This window comes from Papaver somniferum, unplaced genomic scaffold (assembly GCF_003573695.1).
Source record: "Papaver somniferum cultivar HN1 unplaced genomic scaffold, ASM357369v1 unplaced-scaffold_19, whole genome shotgun sequence".
Classification (NCBI taxonomy): Eukaryota; Viridiplantae; Streptophyta; class Magnoliopsida; order Ranunculales; family Papaveraceae; genus Papaver; species Papaver somniferum.
In genome coordinates this window covers 4,821,550-4,832,515 of record NW_020628818.1, presented here as the reverse complement: position 1 = coordinate 4,832,515, position 10,966 = coordinate 4,821,550, and the positions used below count along the sequence as shown (strand labels likewise).

Below are 10,966 nucleotides of genomic sequence, written 5' to 3'. Positions count from 1 at the left end.
GCGCTAAAAACATTTTTCTTTCATAATCACGCCACTTAAGTGTTACTTATTTACTGGGAATCAGAGACCAAGATGTAACTGAAATGATATTTTATGTTACTTTGATGGCTTGACCATCTTTTTTAGGTGATGCTACCAGAGAGATCATTGGAGTTTAAACTTCTGCTAGGATGGATTAATATTGAAGAACAAGGAAGAAAAGTTTGGTGAGGTGAAGTTGCAGTATTACCAGATAAGTAGGAATGACAGTGTTTACATTTAAAGTAAGTTTCCCTGTTAGAATTAATTGGTTGGAAATTACCTTATTACAAAATTTGTTTCTTTAGGATGGTCGTTTAGAATATGACTAATTTCGCGTATTATCTCATCTTTGACCCTTACATATCTATCAAGGGAAGGTTGCATAACTCAAATCTCAAGTACATCCAGTGGGTTACTAACCTTTGTATCAAAAGGAAGAGGCGATGATAACATAAAATTTAACGAAGTTCATATTTCATTTTTTGTGTTTCCTTTCATTTTCATACTAATGTAAATAATAGAAAGATAAATTCTATGTTATAACAAGAGTAAAAGAAGAGTATAAACGAGAACTCACATAAAGAACACTAGAAAATTATTCTTTTTACTGAACACGAAATTGAGCCTTCATATGTAGTATGAGTCTTTGAGGGACTCAAGACAAATGCTCCTACATCTGCCAGCGGGAACAATTCGGCTTTGATAAAAATTAACGGCTCATACTTTATCTTATTCTTTATTCATCTTTTATTAATCTTGCTTATTATTAAATCTCCATTGAATTACAGGTGTACGTGTATCCCAAGGAATATAAGGTACGGAGCACGTAATGGATCATCTATTGAAGACTCACGTGAGGAAAAGAAGTTCAAACATTTGGGAAAGATCAGGGTGGTGGTGGTTACCATCAACACATGATTCCGCCAGGAAACCCTCTGCGGAATCGAGAAAAATAAGCTTTAATTTGCGTTTACTAAATCATCCATACGCAACATAAGAAGTTTCCAACTTTTTCTTTAGTCAATGTTGCTTAAGAATGATGCGGATTGTAGTTTGTAAGTCAGAGCCGGTATCTGAAAAATGTGGGAATTTCGCTAAGTTCAAGGATGCAATTTAATGCTTTATCATTCATATTTTTTTGAGAATCACCAATTATGATATGATGCAAGGACTGGACGTGAACATGTATTTTTGTTTTCTATCGATGATGCAAGGGAACTCTGTTACCAAAATGTTTGCTTTTTACATCATGTTGTTTAGTTAATGATATTTTTCTTTGGTGCTATGGGTATGTATGTATCTTACCGCAGGATGTACTACATTTTAGGAAGCAAGTGGAATTCATTGCTTGGGTTGGAATTTTAGGTTTATGGTACACCTAAAATTTAAGAGTGGAGTCCGCAGAGTGCAGGTGCTTCTACCTTTACATATTTTTAAACCATTTTTATTTGGTTATGCAGATGGTATATCAGAATGAAGACGGTTAGAAGTTCTTTGAAGATGGACGAATTGGTAAAAACCCTCACCCGCTTCATACTTCGGGTTTTAATGATGCAAAAGTAGGATTTTTCATACTTTGGTTTAAATTATTATTTTTATTAGTAATTCTTTGATGAGTAGGGAATAAAATTGTTGTCTTAGCTCAACTGGTAGAGCACATGGTTTTCTACCATGTAGATATGAGTTCGACTCCCACAAGCACAATGTTCGACTCCAACCAGATGGCACTGTAATATTTAATCAGAAGGCATAATAATATTGTTGACTTGATCCTTATTAGATTTCAGCACCTGTAAATTACATATCCCTGCAATAAGTAGTTTAAGAGCATTCTATCTATTTTATGTATCACATTTTGATATTTAGATTCTATTTTATATTCGATGTGCGATACTAACACCCCGCACTTTTGAGAGCGAGTATCACACCTCGCATTTTGACAAGCCATGAGACTGTGCAGCTTGAGATAGGTAAGGGGGAAGCGTTTCCTATCTCACGATAGAAAGAATAAAGAATAGTCGTCTTTTGTAACCAATTTAGTGCTGGAGCTGAAGCATGTTGTTTAAGTTCGGTGCTGGAGTAAGCATTGATAATTGCCGATGCATGTAGGGTTTGTAATCAATCTTATATATTTGTAGATAAGTTGAGGTTTACAGTTAATGTTATTCTTGGTTCTTAGACTGACATAAAAAATAACTTATGTTGAGTTACTTCTACAAATACTATATTTACTTATGGGTTCCGTTAACGGGTATGGTATGGAAAATAGATGTGGATGGATGAGGCCAAAAGTTATTAATGTCAAGGAGTGGTATTTCTTAATTTAAAATTGAAAATAAAACTCCCAAACGAAAAATATGAATGCAGTTGATCGAATATGGTGTTTCACCCAATCTAATATATTATGAAAATAAATATCAATCGATAATTTCCGCTTAGTTATTTTCTGTTAGATCTGAAGTACCTGCCGTTAAAGTAACTACTTGCATTGAGGTGCCCACGGATATATTCATGTTATTCTGATGCATAGTCTAGGCTTTTTTATTTGATGCAGCGTGGGATATACTTTGATATATAGCATTCATATTTTATTTCTTGAAGTGGTTACATATTTTAATCAGCACCGGTCACCGATGATATTTTGAAGGCATTTCTAACAAGTCTATTCGACTCATATTCGAAATATAAGATTTTGCTTCTATTTTGAACCTTGTTCCCGTGATGTCATCGAAGGCATTTTAAGTCGTTACACACTTACATTTTTGTTATCATTCTTATCAAATTGTTGTTAAACTTCATCTCATTTAAATTTTTGACATCATCTCATTTTTATTCTTTTTGTTGTGTTTCAATTGTATAAATTTTAAAAATTGTAATTCTATTCTTTTTGTTGAATATTTTATCATTTTTTGCAGTGGATGACTGGTGGTTTCTCCTTATATAATAACTACGATTATGTTTAAGAGTTACAGGTTGTTTGCGATGATTATTAGTATGTAAATGTAAATATGTGTTGGGAAGGTAATGAGTCATTAATTGATCGTTTAAAAAGGGTTATCATGTTCATACTGTGATTGTAGATGCCTCAACCCTTTGATTATCGCAAATTCCTATATTAGATACTGGATGTGATTGTCCATTCACTTCGAACAATAAGATAATTTTTTCTCCTATGCAATTTTGTGATTATGTTATGGTTGTCTCAAATAGATTTATTTTGGTGACGGTTGGTGGTTAGCTGTGGTGGTAACGGTGATTATAGTGTTGATGTCACATGATAGCTATCTATCAAGTTGAATATGATTATTCTACTTTCAGGTTTCATTTGAACCTGATGATACTGTTATAATGAGCATCTGTAATGACCCGTCCCTCCACCGATATTGTCCCCACTTAGCCACTGCGGTCATCCGGCAGTGTGGGGTTTTCAACGGGCATCGCTGCGGTAATCCAGAAACAACTTCCCGGATGGTCACCCATCCTTGGATTGCTCTCGACCGAGAACGCTTAACTGCAAGGTTTTCTGTCAACTCTGGAGCCAATTGTGCTGAAAAAGCCTCGGTGTTAGGAAATGACAAACCATTACTTATATTCCATTCGGCCAACCACTGCCGAATATCGGGGTATTACAATACCACCACCTTAAATTGGATCTGTCCTCGGCTCCGGAATATATACACAAGCCCAGATCTCCGACGTTCCCTGCCCCTCATGAGAAGCACCTGGACCAACCCCGTCCAGTGTACCTTCCCACACTCGGCAAGTGAACCGTCGTCGGTTCTGATACCATTTGTAATGACCCGTCCCTCCACCGATACTGTCCCCACTTAGCCACTGCGGTCATCCGACAGTGTGGGGTTTTCAACGGGTATCGCTGTAGTAATCCAGCAGCAACTTCCCGGATGGTCACCCATCCTTGGATTGCTCCCGCCCGAGCAGGCTTAAATCCAGAGTTTTCTCTCCGGAGCCAATTGTGCTGAAAAGGCCTCGGTGTTAGAAAATGACAAACCATTACTTATATTCCATTCATCCAACCACTGCCGAATATCGGGGTATTACAGCGTCGAAATATCTAGAGATTGAATGGATCCTTAATTAGGTCAATAACCACCAATAATTTTATTTGCCCTAGGGTGTTATGTTGTCTACTACATATTTTTGAGGTAAATGTTACATGGGAACTTTAAAATAATTTCTTTCTGATTAGTCTAACGATTGCCGGTTTTTGGGTTAGCTGCATCATTTATAATATAAGTTACAAAACTCGCTTATTGCAAATCAAGATTAAAATGACGAAACAACAACTTTTACAGTGACCATAGTGGGTACAAATTAAAAGTGGGATTAAGATTTAGACTATTTTAGCTTGGTGTTCATCGGAATTAATACAAACCAACTGAACTCTTTAAACATGGAGTACATTTTATTTGAGTCCAGTTATGTCCAATCTCTATTATTTTTTGTGTGTGTTTGTCAAACGTATAAGAAAGCAACAAGGGTCTCATGCAGTGGTGTTGGAAAATATTGTGCAAATTTTTATGCAATATTAATTTATTGGATGGTAATTATACTACGCAGTTTCTAATTTAATCTTTTCTTTTGTTTTTCATGTTGATTTAGACCAAACCAAAACAATTTACAAGAAATGAGGTGCTTTTTAATTCTCATGCCTTGATGGTTTTGCATGGATGTTGATTGATCAACCAACAACATTTGATATCCTTTCCAGCTTGGCTAAAGTTCTAACAAAAAAGAGGATGTGAGAGAAACATATTTCGAGAAATTGTTGTCATTAACTTTTCTAAAAGTTTTCAAATTTATACTAAAGTTGTTCAACCCTTCTTCGGTTCCTCTCTCCCTCCTTAATGATTCAGCAGTGTTATGAGAGGATGTAAAGAGATCTGTGGATTTGAAGTACTTAAAGCAGAGTCAAGATGGCAGATAACTCTGTTTACCAACAAACTGTGTTGTATTTAACAAACTCCATCAATTTAATGATTTTTCTTTTCTTCTGTCAATCAATAGATTCGCTGGTTCAACGTTAAAATTCTCATCTATTTAAAGAGTTCTGTGAGAGAGATATAATGCATACCTCTGCCGAGATCATCGATATCAACATGCACAACAACTGTCCTGCCAAGAACTGAATGCTTCCATCTTAATTGAATCTGAAATTCACCCAAAAAAACAAATGAGAAAAAGAAACCTCCAAAGGGTACAAATATTCCAAATAGAAAACCTTTACACGAGAATGATAAGAGAATTATGCAAAATTATAAAAATGGCGTAATAAGGAACAAATTATAATACCTTGGTAACTTTAATAGATACTTCAACAACCCCTAAAACATTCAAAATTTAATGAAATTACTCAAAGCAAAGAAAAAAAAAAGACTAAAAAGAACATAAAGACAACTCAAATATGCACAAGGAGAGACCATAAGGGCCAGCAAGTAACTCATGTTAAGCTAAATAGCCTACATGAAAGTTAGCAATTTACAAAACATCACTATAAGAACTCCTCATTTTCTGATTTACGAAGATCAATTAGTAATTAACAAAGCCTACATAGTAATTTGAACGACGGGGATGAAAAAAGGCATATAGAGAACTGCGTAAGAATCCAAACTTTTCAATAAGATGTGTCCATAAGAACTTGGTTGTTGGTGACGGGTTCCACTTCAAATTATCCAAGATGCTAGTCATGCTTTTGTATGTTGACCCTGTGGTGTATTGTCCGTGCGGTATCAGTCTACTTCCTTGTTTTTTAGCTTGAACCATAATTTCAATCGAGCCTTTAGTGATTGCATAGAATCCAATCTCTGCCCTTGAGGATTAGTGCTAAAAGTGCTATTACAAAGGATACCAAAGACCTGAAGAAAAAAATTACAATAGGGATTACAGTCTTAACTAGATTAACTAAGCTAAATAAAACTAGGAAAAAGATAACAATTTGCAGAAAAGAAAATACAACGAAGCTTAAATAAAGATTGCCAAGGTGTGGAGTTCACTAGCAAATTCATACACCAAATAGGTTTTATGCTTGCTGCTGTGATACAAATTATAGCTAAAGCTGTGATGCAATCCTGTGATTTTGACACATGTTTTTCTAGCGTTTTTTCTAGCATGTGGAGCTTGATGATTATGCTGGAATCTGGATGCTGAGATAATATGTCACCCTGGTCAAGATTCATAACTGATCTAAAAATCATACAGATGACCAAGGTGAGGAGTCACCGAGTATAACTTTCACCAATAATGCATCAGACTGGCACATATTCAACCAGGATTTGTAAGGATAATTGTGAAGCTGTAGACGAGTGTTGCACATCTAGCTGAGATGGGGTTTGAATCCTTTGACCGAGTATTTGATTATTGATGCTGAGCAAATATGTCGAGGCTTGAAATGATGATGCTAATTCCTTAAATACAGAGGTTAAGCTCAACACGGTTATCCCGGAGACTAAAATGATAAACCCAAATTATGAAAAACCTTCAAAAAGGACTAAATCCTGATTATACAAGCAACTACAAGGAAAGTTCTAGTTTCCTAGAAGAAAATCTAACCAACATAAGAAAAAAAAAAGAAAAAAAAAAACAATCAAACCATAGCAAACACTCTGAAACCCAGACAGTGGCAGACACATACTGAACTTAACAACACAAAACAAGGAGACAAGGCAAGGACAAGAAACCAAAACAAAACCGAGGCTGCGAACTTAAACTAGCCTGATGGAAGAAAATTTCCTTTCAACTTTCATCTATCAAAACAAGTTCATATAGTTAAGCAAACGGGAAAACAGGGGCATTCACTAGCTAAGGAAAGACTAAGAATAATTAGAACACATAAGCCAAGCTAAATGGTTAACAAGCTGCTAATTGATGTTTGTTTATCTTGGAAGATCTTAGAACATATTTTTTTTCTTTATTAACGGCTAAATCAATTGGTAATGAATCTTTATCTCCAAAGATTTAAAATTTGTAGTGGTCTAGGATAGAGGAGGCTTAGAATTCGTATTTATAATTTCTGGATGCATAAGAGGGAAAAACATCCAGACGGACTTAGTAAACTCACATTCAAATAAAGGATTAACAACAATTTCACTTTCCCCGTTGCTGCGGCATAAGACGCATTTAATCTACCCGTGTTTACAAACATGGACAGTTCCAGATAAAGAGTTAGATTCTCTGAGCAACGTTTAGATCCCGTTTGGTACAGTTTTCAAAAGCAGAATTCAAAAATAGTTTTCCACTGTTTTAAAAACATACCATTTTTTCTTTGTTTTCATTTTCTAAAAATTGTTTGATAAACTGTTTTTGAAAACAAGGAAAATCAACTAAATCGGATCAAATGTAATGATTCGTCTAAGAGATAGTGATATTAACCATGACTCACTTGCAGTCATTCCCCCGGTCTCTTACTTTGTTCTGAAAAGAAAAAAAAGAACAAAGAAAAGAAAAGAAAAAAAATACAGAAAACAATAATTTGTTGTTTTCATTTTTTTTTGTTTTCAAAAACAGAAAACATATATAAAATATTTTCTAAAAATGTCCCTACCAAACACGTTTTCTCTGTTTTTAAAAACAAAAAACTGTTTTTGAAAACTATACCAAACAACACCTTAGGTTGGATACAATTTTCCAGAAAAATGTCTTAGTAGAATCCAAAGAATCAGATATTATTAAGGTCAATATAATCGTATTTCTGTGGAGATTGTTGAATCAAGTCAGACATAAGGGTAAAAAGTGAAGCTCCTATTGGAACCTAAGAGCACCTCCAATAAGGGTGGAAATATTTTTCTTGAATGATGCGTAGGATATTAGACCCATATTTAGTATAAATGTAACTCCAATAATTAGGTCCTACAAGTTAGGAGGGACAAAATACTAGATACGAAGGTATTAAAGAAAGTCTTTAACTACACCTTCGAAATAGGGATGGCCATTTGATCCAACCAAACCCATCCCCGTGGGTACCCACCCTGTTTGGGTAGGGTTTTACCCGAAAAATTGGAATCGGACGGGGACGGGATTCAAGATCCCCGCCCCATAGCTTTCATATTATAAGGGTTTAGACTTTTATGCAAGAAATTGTATCGAATTTTTTTTACTTCTACCACTTAATTGGCAAAACCCCTTTTCTTTTATGCAAGTGATTGTAACAGCAGTTATAACAGAAAGGGGATTTTGCCAATTACCTATTTCTAAAGGGGATAATGCAAAATAGCTATTTATTTTGATCATTCTTGTATATTCATCACTTTCGCTTCTTTGTTGTGACCACACATGTTCTCTAAAAGTTCAAATAGAGAAAATGATGCAGATAATGAAATGGTTATCGTGACCGAAGATAAAATGAGAAAAGAAAAAATAGAAAAACTAATAAATCATTTAAACATTCTTTTGTTCGCTTTAAAATGAAATTCCGAATTTAAAATTTTATAATGCATTATTCTTATATTATTATTTTTGTTTGAATCGTATTTAAGTTTTGATCATAAACAAATTTATGTATTAACTCAGTGTTACGGGTAATCTTGGGATACCCGCCCCATATGGGTATTCCTCATACTCGCCCCGTCCCAATTCATGTGGATAATGGGATGGATATGAGTATTCTTTTTAAGAACGGGGCAGCGACTGGGATTGGCGCACCGCCACATACCTGCCCAATTGGCCATCCCTGCTTCCGGATGACCCTAAGTAATTCAATGTCATCATTTTTATTTACAAAAATTAATATTTAATACAAAATCACGCTAAAAAATATTTTTATGCTTATCCAAATCGAAAATTCGTAGCACGACCTTACCGTTGGAGATGAGGTTCATAAAAAGGGTCTTATTTAGGCTTATATTTGAAAAATCCAACCAATGGAGGTCTAAAAATGAACTCCAAAAAGGATCTTTTTGACCTACTATTGGAGATGCTCTTAAGTGAGCTAAATTATCAGGTGATCCTAGTCCTCATGTCTAGCCAAATGCAGTTCCTCATATGATACGGAGGGACTTATGGTACAAAATAGAGGCAGATCACATGTTATCCTGCATTGTAAGAGAGCTTTTGAGACCTGAAATTATTCACTGAAAGTTACAAATTGAAATTGAAATGGGTTCAACCAGGAACGTAGATTACAAGCTACTCTGGGAGCATGGTCTTAGGGCAATTGAACTTAGAGAGGAGGTATACTCCATTTGCACTTTCTTGGGTTATATGGAAATGCAAAAACAGTTGGATCTATTAACCACTATAGTAGTACTAAATAAGTTTCACTTGCATTATTTACATCTATTAACCACTGATGTAGATATTCAGCCATCCCAATAATAGAAAAATACTGAACTCATTTAGTCTATAAATAAAGAGTTTAGGGAATTGCAAAATACCCTTCATTTTCAGGATCATTTATATCAATAAAATTTGGAAAGTATAAATAGGTCATAATATTGTAAGGATGGTGCCGCTGCCTCTTTACTTCTAGTAGAATACATTGCTGGGAAAAAATACTGAACGACTTGGGGGAAAAAACATTGCAGGCAGGAGGTCATATGTACTGCCTCCTAGGCCAGTATGTATGTGACCTCCATCCATGATTCGTCAATCCCTTGCCTGTCCTCTTGGTTCCACAGGTTATTGCGCTTTTTCAATTATGCTCGAAGAATCTGCGAATGAGGGATAAAATAATTTTCAGTTTCTGTCAAATAATTATAACAGCAAAGGCAGAATTGCTCCCATACAAGCTCAAATGTCTTCTTTACTTCCCAAAGATGCTGCCTTCTCCAGGAATCATCATACTGATCTTTTGAGATATCTACCACCGAAATGCTCATATCATCACGAATTATACATATGAGCTTCCCCTTGTTTAGTGGCAATATTTTTCTCACTTGCAAGTATCTATAGCGTTTCGGGCCCAAATGCAACTTTTTTGAGCAGTCAATGTTACTAGGTACCCAAGTATCAGTGGCTGCATCATACAGGTCCAACTTGCATCCATCCTCGCAACCGCTTGTGTAGAGATTCCCGTCAATGGTAATTTTTGGGTATATTCTCCTTGGTGCTACGATATCATCGTCGATTTTAAACCATTCATCTGTTACAGGGTCGTAAACTTGATGCACAATACTTTTCCTGAACAATCCTTTAACAAACCACATTACATTGTATACATAACCATCTACGAGTTCCAAACACCTTGTCATATCTGCAACAAAAGACCACCTGCATAGATAGTTTAAAAGTTAATTGCTCTATCAAGGTAGAAGAATTTCAGCTGATTTTTGTTTTTTTAATGGAAATAATAAGGTCGAAGCCATTCTGGTTTTATGTACCAGGTTTGTCAATTATGATAAAAGGTGCCAAACTAATAGTATGCAACTTGACTTACAGCAGCAAAGATTAACTAAGATACCAAAAGATACTGAAAGCAAAAGAACTCTTTGCAAGGACTTGGATACCAAGTTTGACCACAACAAGGTCAACAAGTTAACTAAAATTAACTGAAACTTACACTCAATGCATGAAACAGCAGATAAAACAGATAAAATTATGACTTACTTGTTTTTGATAGGATCATAAACCTCTGCTGATTTAAGATGAACTAACTTGCGTCGCTCAACCAGCCCACCACCAGCGACATACAAGCGATTGTTTATAACACAGGAGTGAAACCTAATACGTGGTTGGAGCATATCTGGGGCTCGATGCCACTTATTTGTCCGAACACTGTAAAATATTACGTGTCCCCGACTACATTCGTACTGGAACCCACACAAATACAGATCACCACCATTAGAACCTGACAATTAATATTTTGGTGAGTATATTCCTTGCATTCCTTTCGTAGCGGAGGGAGTGGTAGCCAAAGTCTGTTAATTGGGTCAAAAGCATGGAAAGTCATGCTACTGTCTTTTCTTTTCCTCTTAATCACGTAAATCCATTCTTC

At 35.4% G+C, this 10,966-nt stretch overlaps 1 protein-coding gene across 1 annotated transcript; it reads right to left on the bottom strand.

Annotated features, from left to right (window-relative positions):
* Nucleotides 1-9,468: 9,468 nt before the first annotated feature.
* On the bottom strand, nt 9,469-10,930 carry LOC113338337 (F-box/kelch-repeat protein At1g55270-like). The gene is made up of 2 exons (XM_026583784.1): nt 10,579-10,930; nt 9,469-10,242 (listed from the first exon to the last, which is right to left on the bottom strand). The coding sequence occupies exons 1-2, from the start codon at nt 10,710-10,712 to the stop codon at nt 9,669-9,671; spliced, it is 708 nt and encodes a 235-aa protein (XP_026439569.1). The 5' UTR covers nt 10,713-10,930; the 3' UTR covers nt 9,469-9,668.
* Between the last annotated feature and the right edge of the window lie 36 nt (nt 10,931-10,966).

Bases quoted from the DNA above. Each gene is read 5' to 3' on its own strand.
- LOC113338337 (XM_026583784.1), bottom strand. From the start codon at position 10,712: ATGCTCCAACCACGTATTAGGTTTCACTCCTGTGTTATAAACAATCGC. The intron at 10,243-10,578 runs GTAAGTCATAAT...CTATCTATGCAG, and splicing joins TATGATCCTATCAAAAACAA to GTGGTCTTTTGTTGCAGATA.